Source organism: Pseudochaenichthys georgianus, chromosome 1, assembly GCF_902827115.2.
Source record: "Pseudochaenichthys georgianus chromosome 1, fPseGeo1.2, whole genome shotgun sequence".
NCBI classification, from domain to species: Eukaryota; Metazoa; Chordata; class Actinopteri; order Perciformes; family Channichthyidae; genus Pseudochaenichthys; species Pseudochaenichthys georgianus.
This window is the reverse complement of record NC_047503.1, coordinates 16,248,829-16,266,287: the sequence shown is the minus strand read 5'-3', so window position 1 is coordinate 16,266,287 and position 17,459 is coordinate 16,248,829. Positions and strand designations below refer to the sequence as shown.

The 17,459-nt window shown below is 41.7% G+C and overlaps 1 protein-coding gene across 3 annotated transcripts; it reads right to left on the bottom strand.

Annotated features, from left to right (window-relative positions):
• Positions 1-792: 792 nt before the first annotated feature.
• cep170ab (centrosomal protein 170Ab) lies at positions 793-16,860 on the bottom strand. Of its 3 annotated transcripts, none has more exons than XM_034095371.2 (19): positions 16,749-16,860; positions 15,071-15,216; positions 14,889-14,978; positions 14,029-14,107; positions 13,779-13,837; positions 13,263-13,425; positions 12,576-12,713; positions 11,980-12,426; positions 10,997-11,361; positions 10,350-10,475; positions 10,115-10,247; positions 7,903-9,366; positions 7,214-7,457; positions 6,680-6,788; positions 6,432-6,593; positions 5,802-5,890; positions 4,891-4,984; positions 3,204-3,255; positions 793-2,781 (listed from the first exon to the last, which is right to left on the bottom strand). In XM_034095371.2, the coding sequence occupies exons 2-19, from the start codon at positions 15,173-15,175 to the stop codon at positions 2,588-2,590; spliced, it is 4,113 nt and encodes a 1,370-aa protein (XP_033951262.1). In that variant the 5' UTR covers positions 15,176-15,216; positions 16,749-16,860; the 3' UTR covers positions 793-2,587. The 3 variants fall into 3 exon arrangements, with proteins under 3 accessions (XP_033951262.1, XP_071061740.1, XP_033951336.1); XM_071205639.1 differs by having other exon boundaries at positions 11,018-11,361; XM_034095445.2 differs by having other exon boundaries at positions 15,071-15,213.
• Between the last annotated feature and the right edge of the window lie 599 nt (positions 16,861-17,459).

Sequence of the window (17,459 nt, the reverse complement as noted above, 5' to 3'; positions counted from 1 at the left end):
TTGTCCGTAGATTTAGTTATAGTAAGGTAAGATCAGGTAGAAGTATTTTTCTAGTTATTAGTTAGGTAAACATTAGTGTAGATTTTTTATTGTATATATTTTTGTACTGTTTCTGCTTTTTCAAATAAAGATGTTTTATTGTACTTGAATCTTGCCTTTTGTGCTTTTGGGTCCACTCCTTGTACACTAACACAGCTAGGTTTGACTACTCTGATCAAATGATTTGCGTGTCAAATTGAAATGTGAAAAGTTGCTACTGCTGTCATGTAAATGTACTTGAGTTAAAGATAGTTTTTATAATATTACTACAGTGGCAAACCGGTGCAAATTCGGCACAACCGCTCAAAAAATGCTATACACATACATATAGAATATTATTATAAAAACATAAATATCCAAAACACAGGCAAATGACGAAACAGCTTCACTAACTACACAAAACATACACAACATTTACTAAAAGCACTGCATAAACTGTTAACGCCGGAGCCTCGCTGCGGGGAAACTGTGGCACTCGTAATTGTGCCGCATTTGTGCATAAGATGAGGCCCCACGCAGTCTGTATGATCTGCATGTAGGGAGGGGCGGCACTGTCTTCCGATATCATTATTACTGTAAGCTAGCTAGCTAACATAGCTAACCTAGTCATTTCAACAGTAGCAAGTTCTTTAAAAACTGAGCGCGCTACTTAAATGCATTAAGTAACTTTCACCGAAAACTATGTAAGCACCACTTTGAATAACACTATAATCTTTCGCTGCAGTATAATTGATGTGGAAATAAAACAGCTCATGATAATCATGCATTTTATTGGAAATAAGACAAACAATACACAGGTATAGCCAGGTCAACATGTGACCTGACATCATTACAAAGAAAAGAAAAAAACTTCATACAAAACATCAAAATGAAAGATTCTCCAAATGCTCAAAAAGAATAAAAGACAAAGATCAGTAGGTGCTGAGCACAAAATGCAGATATTAATATTTATTCAAGTTGTTTTGGCTAAAATGTTTCAACAGTTCTCGGGTTACATTCATGTGTAAACATTGGTATGAGGCAAGACATTGGAAAACCATTATACTGTCCATCGTTCCATTGCATCGGTAACAATAAAAAAGCTGCAGGACTTTGTCTACGCTGGTTTAAACGCATCATTATCAGAAAAATAATTTGACAATCTGTTCATCCACAGGCAGCTGGCTTTCACCCTGTTTCGTTTTTGGTTGAGGGGCATGAAAAAGAAGCGCCACAGGGGCACGTCATGTCCTGTTCCCTCAGAGATGAATATGTCCATATAACAGCTTTGTAATGTGCAAAACAACACCATCTCCTATACACTGTGGCATCTTTCATCTCCAAATATAATGATTGTTTGATCCAGGGCACTTGTGACAAAAAATACATTTGGAAGAGGAAAACCTTTCTGGGAGCTACATTTGATTTCATAGTTTTGTTTATTAACATACACGGTCTATATTTGATACTGGTTTCAAATGACATCGCCAAAAAAAGAAAAAGAAAGGCATGGATGGGAGTTTCTGATTGAACTATAACTAACATTGGTACATACCCAGTTATTTTCCTAGCAAAAGCTGCTCTTTTCTGATGTAAAATCATTACTGAGGCAGGTTTGGGGATTACAATTGCAACATTATATTAATGAATATAAATAACCTATGGCTGGGTAGAAAAACAGTTTCACACACTCTTCCTTTTGTGACACCTCTGCCCCTTCATAAGTTCTGCATTGGCATTAAGTCAGCTCTTGATTCAAACTGCAATATTTGAAGGCTTGGGAAAGAAACAGTAATTTGGGGGGGGGAAATGACAACATAAAACCCTGTCTTCATTTACATGTGTCCTTTTTTCAAATATTTAAAAGAAAATGTACGGAAGCCCAAAGATGCAAATGAGAAAAAAAGTATTTTTCTTTCCTGCATTAATGACTCATAAAACAAGTTAAAACAATCTAGGTTAATGTTTCCTAGGTTAAAAATGTTTTGAAAATGTTTCTTTACAAAATAAATTAAATTCACCTGGCAACAGTTTTCACAGAAAATAGTAAACAACAACAAAGAAAAAATATCCTACTGATAAATGTTATTCCCTACCTGTTTTACAGATAGAGAAAGATACTTTTTAATGAATTTAGAAAGGTTATCAAGGCAAAACATTTGTTTTCCCTTTTTGTTTCTCAGGGCTTCCGTAGTTAATGGATTGTAAGAATGAAAAGCAACACAGATCCCACATTTCACTGTATATGATGTTACATCTTCTTCATTAGCCCAACAAATAGTACTGTTATGTTTCATACTGTATATCTCACATAGCTTTTTTGTAAAAGTTCAATCACAAGTCACTTTGATTCATAGTCAGGGCAGTGTGGTTCTCCCACAGAATAGGCATCTTTCTCCTTCTCTTTCCTCCTTTGTCTCAAACGACACACTTTAAATGATTCTAACCCCACACTTTCAGGATATGTCCAACATAAAGGATGCATTCTTATATATGTCCTTGTTGTATCAGTGTAGGATCTAGGGCTCTGACGGAGCCCTTGTTCTCGCTCTGCCACCTCTGCGTGGTGTTAAGGTTCGCAGGAGTCAGTGGTCCGTCCCTCTGGCCTGGAGAGTGTGCTGGAGGGAGCTCCAACTTCAGGGTGCAACACAGACGCCCCCTGCTGAGCTCCGGGGCTCGTCTTCTGGTCAGCCAAAGGACTGGTCATGCCCATATTGGACAGGGCATCCAGGGTGCCATCATGGTCCACCATCATGTCAATTACTGTCCAAAAAGAAACGTTTCAAATATAATCAATAATATGCTTACATTTAAAAGAATGATTCAACAAAAAAGGATGGTTTTGTATATTAATACTGTAACTGGCCTTCTGTTACCAAAACTGACCAGTAATATACCAACTTCTTCCCAACAAATACATTTTCACTAAACCTTACTTTAAAAACATATCAATTTTGCTGTTGTCTAATCCCAGTCTAACTAAATTAATCAAACTCACTTTTTAGATTCTTCCTTCTCTATGGGGGCATGCAATCATTTACTTTCTCTTGGAAACACATAGTGCATACAGTAACTGTATCTTGTCATGTTGTTGGCATAGTATTCCTTTAACACAGTACAAAATACACTTGTAATTTGACGTGTGGCAGTGTAATAAATACTACAGGAAAGCATCACATCCATACCGAGCATTTGTCTTTCCACTCTCCTCAGGTCTTGAATGATGGTTGAAAGCTCCTAGTGGACATAAAGAAAAGCTTTTAATTGGTTGATGTGATTTAATAAGTAAAAGTTCATACACAAAGTAAATCAACTCCATTAATCTGCTCCACACTGCAGGAATAGGTTTGGAGCCGTGCCGTGTATTCGCTCAGTAATGCTTTATGAGCAATGTGACTGTTATGTGGATACACATGTCTCTTCAGGGGTTCACATGAGGACAGGCTGGTATGATTTATGACCCTGCGCTCGAGAGAGGTGTGAGATTTGTAGACTCTAACTTGTTGCGACTGCTACAGCCTGTAATCATTTTTTCTGTATCAAAATAAACAACCGTATTTTGTGCGCTACAAAAAAGGTTTTGCATGGTTATCTAAATGGCATGTGTGTGTCTGTCTTTGAATTGATCCTCCAGAAAAGCTGTTATACAGTCACTGTCTGTGACTGCTTCAGTAAGTAATCAGATATTGTACTGTGTAGCAAAGGAAACAGAAAGAGTGGAGTTAAACTGTATAGCAATAATCTCACCATTTAAAAAGCTAATGGATAAAATAAAACATAAGCAATAAGCAAGTTATTCATTAGAGTAGCTTTTTCAAATTACATTTCAGTCTCTCTTCTTGTAATAATTGATGCTCAACTAGTGCCAAAAATCAAACACTATGCTGATTACACTCCCCTGAAATGTGTCTGTCTGATGAATGCCTCACATTCAACCACAAATTGCACTTCTTCCCACTTGCAGACATTTTGGATGTGCAGATATTATTCCAATAAAGTTAGCTGTCAACACCTTGTGCCACTTTTTGGTGTTCTTTACCAAAAAGATATGGTATCACATGCTATCTAATGTGCATCCATGCAGAAACATAATCACACTTTTTCTGTGACCCTTTTCTAAAGAGCTATTGCCAGCCAGTTAATATAAAATGATGGCAACCTTTAATATGTGCAGTAGTTTCTCTGTTTAATGTTATATCATAAATACATAGTTATACATAGCATACATTCAGATTTGAGTTATGATTTAAATCTGTGGAAGCCCTTAGAGGTGAGTCAGCACAAAATGTTATGCAAGGATAATCCATCTTGAATATCTTTTTAGAAAAAAAATCAGTTTTGACAAACACACACAGTAAAACATTCACCCATTTTGATATTTCATAAATGATAAAAAGTGTTTACAAAACATTTTAGGGGAAACATGTTGGTATGCTAACGTTAGCATGCTGACAAGGTTAGAACACATATGTAAACTTCCTGATTTAGTAGGTATATTCTTTACCATGTTCACCATTTTGGTTTTGTGGTAGCATGCAAACTTATCTTATGAGCAATGTATCCCAAGTACAGCTGAGGCTGATAGAAGTTAGTCATTACTTTTGTAGAAACCAATATAAAACGACAAAATGAAATGTTGTCCTGCTGATGCTCGAGGAAAGGTTGAAGGATCACCGTTGTGATTAAAATTCAACCTGAGGGAAGCATTAACGTCTGAACCTAATTGTATGGCGATCCAATAGAGATATTTCTGTCTGGTAAAAGTTGGACTGAAAGATATTGCCATCTCTAGAGGCAAACTGCTACGTGCCTGTCCTGCATAGTTCCCCAGCCTTCATCAAATAAAACAGACATTGTTTGAGGGGACATCACCTTGTTGGAGCTCTTGAGTAGTAAGGAGTCGCGCTCTGCCTGCAGTTTGTTCTCAATCTCTTCCCATTTTCTTTCTTTGTCCTTGAAGAGGATCCTGGAGGCCAAGTTGGTACAGAAATAGATGAAGGTAAAATACATGAATATGTTAAATGTACTTCTTTATATAAATATGAGTTGACTGTTACAATCATTGTCTGTGTATTGTAGGAATGAAAGAAGGCCTTTGAGTTGTTATAATGAGACATGTAGCCGGTTGTCAGAGTAAACCTTTGTGATGTGCCACTCAAACAGATTACTTGGCCTAGTTCCAACATCAAACACAGGCAAGATCTTAACACCTGATTTAAAGGGTTTCTATTTTAACAATCCTTTTCTGCACGTGTGAATTTGTAAGAACAATTTTATCATTAAAACCAGATTTAAATTCACAACTTCAACTCTAATTCAGTAGTTCATCAACATGAAAAATACATGTAATAATAAAGAATGCATTTTCATGCAAATATTGCAAGAAATGTAAGTTTTAAACCACTTTAATGTAGTTTTCTCCTCTGTCCTTGTATGACATATTAAATTGAATGTCTTTATGACTTGGACTGACAAAACAAGATATTTGAGGACAGCACCTTGGATTTTGAGAAACTAAGAAACTCATTTTTCATTACCTTGCCTTGATTTTATAGACCAAATGATAATTCAATTATCTATAAAATAGTCATCAAATTAATCCATGATAAAAACAATTTTTAGTTGCAAACCCTATACACAAAAACAGATTTTAAGCGACGATCTTGACTTCCAATTAATCCAGCATTTGACCGTTCTAATGCCAAATGTACAAACCATTACCAAACCGTAACAAAAATTGTCTTTTTTATTTTCACAAATGTCTGTATATTTATTAAATGTACCTTATTTTGTAGGCTGTTTTATCAACAGACTGACGTATTCTCGCTGAAAGCTGAGAGACCGATGCTAGTAGTAAACTGTCCAGCACCGACTGAAACATGATGAAAAAAAAATCACTTTTTCACAAAGGCAAACAATCAAAGCAGATAAAACAAGAAATATAAACAGTCTTTTCAATGATTTTGCTCAATTGAACCTAATTTTAGCTATTACTTATCATGCGTTCTGCAAAGTATTCTTTCTCATTGGCTAAACTAGTAGCTTTTGGTCCAGTTTTAAGCAGATATTTGTTCAAGGGTAACTGCTGTTGGAGATATGGAGCTCCCTCTAGTGGCATGCTGTGGTATAGAGTGACTTTATTGTTCTGCAACACAATTCTGTACCAAACATACAGTATGCTCAAAAAGTAAATCGGTGTTGAGGTGGAAATATAGTTTATACGTTTATAATCTACATTTTCCGACAGCCGATTTCACAGTAACACATTTTGTACACTAAATTCCAATGTTTCTCCATACTTGAAATACAGATTTGAATGAGAAAATCAGTGATAATTCAAACTCTTCGATACCCCTATGTCATGCAGATTGCCTCACAGCAGAATGTTGTTTTATATCAAAAGAGCGACTCACATCATCTCTATTCCATGTCTGTCTGCGGATGGAGCGTGAGCTCTGTCCACCAGAGCCTCGGGGTCGAAGCTCCACAGAGCGCCCGTTGGTTCCCACAATGCCGCTGTGCTCTGCAGAAGCACCACTCTGATCCAAGCTGTCATCAAACACACGCTCCTCCATCTGCGTAGCAGCAATTTAATACAAATCTTGATATTTTGTAGTTATATAATCAACAGATAGAAATAATTGTATACAGTTTTGACTACCATAGCTCCAGGGTCGGTGGCTGCAGGGCTGACTGAGTCGATCTCTCCGGCCACATCATGAATTTCTCTGGCAAGCATGGCGAGGTCTTTGGCTAGGTCCTGGCTGATCCTGATGAATAAATACAAACTTGAAATCCCCATTGTTCAAATTGTTCAATTTCATTGTTCAAAGGTTTTATTGTCATATGCACATAGCTACAGTGTAGACATGGCAATTAAATTCTTCTGACCTGAGCTCCTCCAACAATGCAACATATATAATAAAATACAAAATAAAAGAGTGCAAAAAGTCTATATACATGTAAATAGAATATGATATGTACAAGAACAGAATACGAAATTAATAAATTAAAAGTGATACCTTTTTATATCAGATCGCACGGAAATTCATTACTTTCAATATGGACAAAATCAAATAACAGCAAGTAAGAACAGGAATAACTCGGAGCAGAAGAATCATGTTTTAAAAATGTTATCATGACTCATCACTGTTCCCTTACTACTCTGGAGTACTTCTCACTCCCACCCACGTACCTGGCTATTTCCTCACTGTGTGCTGTCCAGTCTCTCATATACTCGTCCTGTTCCTTGGACTGCTGCCTCAGAGCAGACAGACCTGTAGGACTAGGAGTGGCGGGGGCGGAGCCTCCTAGCTGGGCTACCCGAGTGGAAGGGAATGGCCGTGTTTGGCTCTGCTTGGAAAGGTGCCGGTTGGAGCCATACTCGTCCTCTGAGGTGGAAGCATAATCCACAGGCACGCGGCGCCACCGAGTGCCAGCTAATTTTTGGATAGAACGGAAGTTTAGTTTAGACGGGGCTTCAAATGTGCTGTAAATGCAACAGTCAGGTTTATAAGGAAAACATGTAAGCATACAGTCGCCTATCCACACACTGAGCAACGTTAGCATTCATTAAGAGTTTCTGGCAAACTGACAAATCCGATATTCGCTCTTCTTTTTGCTTTGTTTTGATCTTCAACTCCTGAGAAAAATATCTGGCCCTTTAGATGTACAATGTTTCCCAACTACTCAGCAGTGTACAGTGTTTTATTGAAACATTTACACAAAAACTGTAAACTACTAAGATCAGACTTATATTAAATATTTTCTCATTTCCCTCTCATGGCTTCGAGACAGATTATTAGATGTATTAGACGTCTTATTTAGACAGTAAAAGCATCAGATAAAACGGTTTAATATGGAAATATTAACATTACTACTTACAAGCAGGTGGGATGTGTCCATAGGAAGAGGTCCCTCTATTCTTATCAGGTAGCTTGGAGGCGCTGTTAGCCCGAGCCCTGGGTCCAGACACTGAGCTCAAATTGGACCCTCTCAGTCCTTGTCTGATGGAGTAATCCCCTGCTACACTCCGGGATCCTAGACCTCTGCCCCTCGTCACTGTGGCCTCTGAGTCGCTCTGGGCTGACGGGGAGCCCACCCTCTGCCTCCTAGGCTGTGCCAGAGCCTCTATCCTGGACATTCCCCTTCTTGCCATCCCTGTCCTGGATGTGGAACTCGCTGTGGAGGCCTCAGAAGCTACCGACATCCGGTCGAAATCAGCAGGTTCGGTGTCTGAGGAATCCCCATGCCGGGATCGCCTCAGCAGGGACGCCCTGGTGGGCCTAGGCTTGGGACCACTGGTGTTTTTACTGGCTGCAGAAGAGGCTGGGGCCTGGCTGACCTTCGCCCGACTAGCCTTGGTGCTAGCCCCCACTGTTTTGCTCCCAGTCGGGGCTCTGGTAGTAGAGCTTTTAGATTCCTGTGTGTTGGGCAGGGAGTCGGAGAGGAGCGAGTTGGTATTGACATCATCGTCTGTGAGATCCAGGGAGGCCCAGGGGCGACCAGCCTTCGGAGGTGCAGGTGCCCTGGCCTTGACCCTCCTGTCCTGGGTCTCTCGGCCCCCGGCGGGGCCTTTGCCAGATGAGCACACCATTGTTCTCTCCCTCTGCTGTCCTGCTAAAATCCGCCGTTTCTGGATCACTTTCCTCGCTCCTTCGGCCTGGCTTACTGTGCTGGTCGTGTCAACGTCTGACTCTGGTGACAAGGAGCCTTCGATGGACTGACTTGGTGGATCACCTTGGTCTGACACAGTCGCCTCTAAAAAGGCGGCCACAGCTTCTGAGTCTTTCTGCAGCGATGTGTTCTCAAGGCTGACCTCCCTGATCTGAGTTCTGCTGCCTGTGAGTGCTTGGATACGAGGTCGGAGCTCAATGGAGGGGTTGGAACTCGGTTTATCCACAGTAAAACTCTCCTGCCTAAACAATGGTTTGCCACTACTTTCCCTGGCCTTCTCCTCTTCCTTTTTCCTCTTCCGTGCGTCCTCCATTCTCTTCTCCCCACTGGTTAATGGACGAGGGGGGGGCATTGCCAACACACCTGACCTCCCACCAGCGCTGTCCTGTGACTTGGCTGGAGAGGAGCGACTGGGGCTGCCACCGTGACTGCCCACTCCACCAGGGCAGTGACCTGGTCGATTCCTTCCCCGGGACATTTTCTCCTCATTGCTCTCCTTCTCCTGTAGCTCTGTGTCCTGTTTCTCCCCCATATCCGTACGAAGGCCCGCGCCAGGGGTCCTCCTTCCCAGGACCAGCTCCTCACCTGGCAGCTGGGGCAGGGTTCTCCTCTTACGCTCTGTGTAGCCAGACGAGGCAAAGGAGGCCGAGTGGCTGGACTCACTTATTTCAGCTGAGAGACAGAAAACACTTTTATTAGTAAAGAGGATTCTCGGAAAGATGGGAATTACATATCAACGGTGGGGGGTATGCTAGAAGAAAAGATGCATTGGCTCCAAGGGTTTGATTCAACTGTTGTTTTCTACCAAACTCAACAGAATCTTCATGTCCTTCATACTTTAAAGGGGACATATTATGAAAAATGAACACAGTGATTATGCAAACATATTAATGGGATATGGAGAACACACAATATGTGAAATAAAACCACCCAGTTGTGGGTTGTGGGTGGTGCATTGATAATATATGTATTGGACATAAAACAAATAAAACAGATACAATAGTGCAAGAAGAGAGGAGCCAAAGACACGACAGCCATCATCACCGGCGCCATCTTAATTTCTTTATCTTTTTTGTGAAGTTGGCTTAAAGAGACAGGCACTAAAACGGAGCGTTTCATACCACGGGTCAATTAATGTCAGACAGATAGTACAAGAAAAAAAACGTGCTACTTGAACAGTAAGCATGTTAACATCTTCTAGTAAAAACGCAAAATACAAGTATGAACGTGAAAATGAGCACTAGATGTATCCTTTAATGCATTGTCTGGAAATGTTTGATTTATAATGCTTAGAAATGTATGTTTTTATGTGTGTGTTTGATCCATTAGCGGTGGGTTAAAGACACACACATGTAACTTCAACTTAAAATAAGTTGACAAACTGAATTATTTCTGTCTTTTCCATTCAGATTTGAGCTACCTCTGTCCTCTGTGGCCATGATGTGACTCTCCCCTCCGGATCCCTCAGGGTCTGTCCTGATGTGACTGGCAGCCAGAGTAGCCCACTGCGAGACCCAGCGAGGACCGCCCACCATCAGTTCCTCAGACAGTACCTGAACAGCATGAAAGATACACGAGAATAATTATTATGATTCACTGTGTTTGGAGACATGACAACTCTTTCGGTTGAATTTGAAAGCTTTCAGTTGTTGCACCTCTGTCTCCATGCGTCCATGCTTCCCTCTGTCTCCACCAGACCTCTGGGAGGTGAGCCCCTCTCTTTGGTCAGCACCCCCCAGCCTGGACACACACACACCCTCCTGCTCATCCACACCAAACACCTGCATCATACACACATGAAAAGGTCAGAAAGTGTATGCCCAGTGTTATTGTATGTTTGAATATGCAAATTCAGCGTTTCCTTAGGTGTTGTAAGGGTCACATTTTTTTCACAGAGCGTAATAAATCCAAGAATCTACAAATATTGTCAATAGCCCAAAACAAATTTCAATCTATTTTTGCAATGTTTTTTGGAGAATAATATTTTACAAAGTATTAGAAATAAAACACATCATAAGAATATCGAGAATATATGTTGTAAAATGTATTTTGCAAGACACTTCAGATGTATTGGTAAAGAAAATACCTTGTTGATATTAAAATTCCCTAGCTGATTTCTCACATTAACACGTTAATCATTTGTATTACAAGTGTTCTGAAAATGTATGTTTATTTAATTTAATTAATGTTAGCAAATATCATCTAATGCTAATTTTGGTTAATTTAGGATAAATCTACAGACACAAATAAGATAGTCATTAAAATAAAAACCTAAACCAGTATCCTGACCCTTTCTTTTCACCTTGTCTATCATTTTCCTTGCCTCTTCCTCTTCCTGATCTCCATTCTCCAGCTCAATGGTATAGGTCCCCCTGTCACTGTAGTCATCTCCATGGTGATAGCCCTCATCGCGTCCGCCCTGCTGATGTGTTGCCTCTACGCGTCGCCTCTCTACGAATCCACACGCCGCTTTAGAAATTGAAGACTTGCGACGGCGAGCCGGACTGTCCTCCTCTGCGAAGAGCCCCTCCGGTACGTTAGCTCGACCTTCTCTGATCTTCATCCCGCCCCAAAGCCCCCACGAGCGCTCCTCCATTGTTGTGGCCCTGCCTTTGCCTCCGAGTGCGTTCTCTGAGTCACTCTGTGTACCGTCCTCATGTTTACTGCCTGGCATGGGAGGGGTAAAGAAGGTTATGGGCTTAGGCTGAATTATGATATTATATGTAGAGACACATGGAAAATGGCAGAGATGGCAAAAGTACACACATCCTTTACTCAAGTAGAAGTACAGATACTCGTGTTTAAAAATAGTAGAAGTACTGACTAAACTTCTTTACTCAAGTAAAAGTAAAGAGGTATGGGCTTCGAAATGTACTTCAGTAAAAAGTACCCATAACTACCAACTGTTTTAAAGAGTAACTGACCTCCCTTTATATCAATAGAACAGTAACGTCATTGTTAGCTAATGAATGTGTCGCTGAACAACGTTTTTATTTTTTCATTGGTGGCTCTTGTTTAGAGAAACCAGGAAATGATGGATACACGGATCGTGTTCAAATACACATGCATGCAATGACTCTAAATAATAATGATCATGCCACCAAACACACATTCAAACTAAAGTAACAAACCTGTTTTGAAAATGTAAGAAGTAAAAGTAAAAAGTCGTCAGAAAAATAAGTAGTGGAGTAAATTACTGATACCAGAAAAACGTATATAAGTACAGTAACAAAGTATTTGTACTCCACTACTTCCCACCTCTGACAAATGGCTGCCCATACCCACCTTTGAGGCTCTTCAGTTGCACAGGCACATCACTCTTCACACTTTCCCCGTCCTCCTCTGCAACCGTTTCTTTAAGAGCCAATGGCAGCTCGTTTTGGGCCAGCCAGTCAGCGACCTTGACCTCCGCAGCCACCATGGCGGTCTGAAGTGGACTCAGCTCCTCCCCGACAGCCCTTTTGAGTCGGGGCCTGGTCTCCGGTCCCACCTTCGCAACACGATCTTTGGCGCTCACTTTACCTGCCGCCATGGGGTCAAACTCAATGGTGAAGGAGGAGTGACCATGGCCTGGATCTGTGGCAGAAGAAGCATCTTGATCTCGTGAGGGGGCTTCACCACTCCCTTTACCTGCCGAGGCAGTGTCCTTGGTTGGGATCTCAAAGTAGCTGGGCTCCTGATTAGAAGCTGCTTGTGGGGCCGATTTTGGGGCCTCTGCACTCTTCTTGGTGTCTGACCGAAATAAAGAGGATATATAAGGGATGGTTAGCACTGCTAAGGGAATAAACTAAAGATTCATCCATTAAAGGGACATTTAAAGGTGCGTCAAATAGAGATATTTCAACACATTTTATCGTTTGGTTTTAGAGTTATTTAAACACCTGTTTCAGCTTTCTCTCGCTTCCGATCTGAGGTCTTCTCCTCTGGCCTGCCTGGTTGCCGGTTCTTAGCTTCTTGATCTCCCCACCAGGCAGGCTGGCCATAGAGAGGCGTGACTTTGTGTAACACTGAGACGTCCCCTGGCAAAAGAAACATCAGTTGAATGATGGAATGAGATGGCTACATTTTACACAACTAACACATTTAATACAGATTTAAAGGGCCCCTATTATGCCCATCTTCACGTTTCCTATGTGTATTTTGTGCCTCTACTCTGACATGTTAGCATGCTTTAAAGTTCAAAAAGGTCTTTATTTTCCTCATACTGCCTGTGCTGCAGCAACTCTCTTGACCCTTTGTCTGAAACCAGAGCCCAGTCTGCTCTGATTGGTTAGCTGGCCGGCTCTGCTGTGATTGGTCAACCGCTTAGAAATGTCCTGCTCCCGCCCCTTAGCCTATCACGTACAATGTGTTGGAGCGCTAGCCAATTGAAGCACAATGGTAACATAGTGATGACATAATGTTATGGAAGTAAAAAAAGGAGTCATTGGACAAATGAATGACTCAGTTGTGCTGGTTAACATTGAAACCCTCTTGCCCACAGCGCCCGTCGACATGATATCCTAAGTCTCCTGTACATTTGTGAAAGTGGCATCTGAACACTGAGATCATTGATTTGCTCTTCTCACCTGGCGCCTTGTCCTCCACCCTGCTGGCTTCAGGAGGCTTGGCGGCGGCGGCGGCCCCCCCACCCTCTGCTGCTGCCTTGGAGGGTTTGGCCTCAGATTTACACGCTTCCTTCTCCGGAGGTTTCCTCTGGTTGAGCTGCAGCTGGCTGCTGAACTTCTCATGCTGACGGATGTGATAAGCCAGATTTTGTTTTATTGGACATTTAAGAACACATTTAAGAACACATTTAAGAACACATGTTGCATATCATTGAGGATACGTCCGGAATATTACTGCATCTCTTCCTCATTAAGCTACCTGGGCAGTTTGCTGTGATGATTCTGAAGCTGCAGATTCATCGCTCTCGTAAAAATATGTGTGCCTGGTTCAGCACAACTCTTTGCTCTCTAAATAAAATCCACTTCTTTCAGGGTTTTTTTTACACAGTGACGTAAAAATAAGAGCTTTCTGTCTGCACTGTTTTGAGCAGGTCTTTCACACAGTTACATTGACACATGCACGAGGTGCTGTCTAACCTTGAGGGCCTCCTCCGGAATCTGCATCTCTCCCCGAAGCACGGTGAACAGGTTGGTATGTGAGGCAGGTTAAGGTGAAATAACTCTTTGCAGGGGTGAGAACCATGCACGGATAGCGTTATCTATTATGCAGCAGGCAGATTGCAATGAGCATTCACAGCTATTCAAGAGCAGATCAAGTTACAGTGTCGTCCGGGACCTTGTCCTGTGTGTCACCGGGTTGGACACATACAAAAGATTCAAAGGATATCGTATCCAAACCTCAACTTGTCATCAACTTTCAGAGTGACGTAGATCTGCTCCTGTATTCTGACGTCATTGACAAATGTCTGTAGACAAAAACAGAAAGGGGTTATGTTAAGGACTGGGTACTGAATCACAACCAAATGTTAATAAAAGTGTGGACCTCCTGCTTGGTCAGAATCCTGTATATTTTGCAATATGTTTGAATCATTGTTTTTTTACACTGTAATTTGGCAAAAGCAATGCCTGTCTGTGTTATGAGAGCATTACCAAAGGACCAATAAAGCTTATCTGTCCTTTTTGGCAAATCGGACACAAGTTTTGTATTTTACTACATTGTAGATATCTGTTTTATTATCATTTATTGTTTCTTTTTGTATTGTTGTGTTGTTCACATCATGCTCTCTTTAGAGTATGATCCCCTGATTTGTCGTCTTACTGATTGATTATAATTTTTTTCTTTCACATTCGGTGTTGTCTAATTATCCTATCGTTTTTCTTTGGTAATCTTTTGTCTAATTGTCCTTTTATTTTACCATTGTCATTGAGCAACCCTGTTCATTTGTAACAGTTTATTTTTGAGGACTGCAATGGAGGCTTCTAGCTTCCACATCACACTTGCGTAAATCACACATTGAACCATGAATGAGTGAGATGTAGAGTAAAGGGAACACTACACCATACTGTGGAAACAGCCTTCTAGTGTCAGTGTACTATATTCAGATACATGACATACAGTATGTAGCGATTCATACAGATTCTGGTTAAACATAGTGTGCCTCTTACTATTTCAGAGGTTGCTTCTCTTTTATGCAGTCGGTAGATGAAGCTGTAAAACACAGGATAGTCGACACATAAAACACTCACCCCGTTTAAGCTGCCCAGGTCCTTCACTTTATGCTCGTCTGCATTGGGCTCATAGTTGATGACAGCGTGCTGCTTGTCCACACTGCGAGACTAAATCACACACAATCCAGTCAATCACTGTCCACGCTAATCTCAGCGCTTCAGATGATAATCCAGCCTGGATGGAGATATGACAGCCTCACCTGCAGCATGAGCTCACAGTCGTCCCTCCCCACGAAGATCATCTCCCGGGGCAGGCGATGGCGCGTGCCCCCGCCGCTCACCAGGAACCAGGAAGTCAGACTCATCTCTGCCTCGCTAGCTCACCTTTGACCCTTAATGCATCCTGCTGGAGACAGGAACAGTTAGACGGCAGTCATCCATCTGTGAACAATGCTTTGATCCATACAATTACAAGTTCTTGCAGGCGTGAAGGAGGCACGCTGCTTTACATAATTACAGAAAATAAACATCTGTGTGCATGTGTCATATGTACTGTAGCTATGTTGGGAATCACCCGAGGACACATCTCTGTGTGGAGGGCAGCAAATACAAAAAAAGTGTATAAAAGCGAGACTCTAAGACTTTAGACATCCTAATACATTTCATACGGCTGCTCCTTCTTAGTAGATAAGTCGACTAATTCGTCAGTTTGGCTTACACAGGGATTTGAGCCTTTGCAGACCATTTACATGCACACACAAGGAGAGAGATAACCCCCAAAAGCATAATAGGGCCCCTTTAAAGCACAAGTTATTGCGTGGATCTTTGTGGATGGACTCATTCTTACAGATCAATCAACAAAATCTTGTGAGTGTACGTCAAATAAAGATGCTGCATGAAAGTGGAGTGGGCAAAAGGTCAGAAAGGTATCCATGCAGATTGAATTTACGGCACATGTGCATTAGGACAGCTAATTTAATTGGATGCTGGAAGTCTGTATGAGCTCATTGGCCAAAAGGAGACAGGAAGTGGGGGAGACATAGACATTGAAGACAAAGACAGCAATACTATTTTTTCCTGAAAAAACCCACATCTCTGCTTCCCATGATGCTCTCTCATATGATTGTCAGGTAACAGCTCTTTTCTCGGAGGCAACAGCCGGTCCTCCCTCTGCAGGAGCACCATCAGGCCTTGCTGACTCATGCTCTGGAAGCCATAGGTGAGTATGTTAGTGGGATGTAATTACGCACACGTTGTCATATCTGGGGCTCATTTTTGTGCATCAACTCGATCCCAATGGGACCTGACAGCCCCCCCCCCCCACCCCCTTCTGGTCATGTTAACCCTTTCAGTTGCGTGGCTTGGAGTGGCCCATATTTCCCTTTAAGACGCGTGACCGCACACACGCATATACAGCTATAAATCTGCAAATGACAACACGTCAAGCGTGCATGAATGGGTTACAGTCGGCCAATGACAAGCCTGCAAATTGGCCCAGTTAGGCCCAGCGCTTATCGTGGAGCCGTATCATATCGAAACCGTCCCAGAAATACATAACGCCTTAGAATAATATTATACAAAGACACCGCACATAATGATATTCATAAATGATTATCGACACTTTGTCTGCCTTTAATTCTTATTACCGACAGAAGCCTATCGATCCTTGGCGTTCACTGTCATGTCCGTGTGCTCTTTAAGCCCAATAGAGGCTAATTTAGACAGATTCACGACAACACTTATCACGTGTTATTGTAAATCAGGTTATAGAGGCTGTTTGTGCCGCCGAGGCTCCCCGGTTATGGACGACGGATAGAGGCTAATAAGGCTTGTCGCACAAACACAGCGATGCTCTTTGTGAAGCGTCTCCATCCATCCTTAAACAGCTGAGCCCATCGCAGGAAAACAAACAAACGGAGGATTAGACATGTCACTCACCAGGTGCGGCTCCACGGACGATCAGCATCCGATGTGTGGAGGGTTATGGAGAGCTGCTGCTGATCCTCACCCCGCCGCCCAGCCCTGCTCTGCGGCAGCCCCGCGTCTTGGCCTCACGGTGGCGGTGTGCGCTCACATAGGAGGAGATCGGGAGGTTATGTAATACTGACAGCCAACTGTGAGTGGCCCATATTTGATGAGTAATGCTGGGTTTTGGAGAATGCAGTGATTTTGCCTAACACATATAGACTCATAAAAATGTCCCAGCTAACGAGGGCTAATTATGTCAATTAACCTTAGCAGAGGTGGGAAGTAACTAAGTACATTTACTACAATTTTGAGTACTACTTGTACTTTACTTGAGTATTTCCATGTTCTGCTGCTTTGTACTTCTACTCCACTACAATTCAGAGGTAAATAATGTACTTTTATTCACAAGCTATCCTGCAGTATACAAAGTCATTCAAACGAGCTGCACCTTTACCAGCTTTGATAATACTTTAATGATCAATCATTAAAATGAAAACATATAATATATATTTTTCTGAAATGGCCAATGACATATGACTACTTTTACTTCTGGTACTTTAAGTATATTTTGATGCCAATACTTTTGTACTTGAGTAACATTTTGTATTCTGGACTTGTACTTGTAAAAGACTATTCCACTCAGGCCCGGTTCTACGGGGGTGCATGAGGGTGCATTGCACC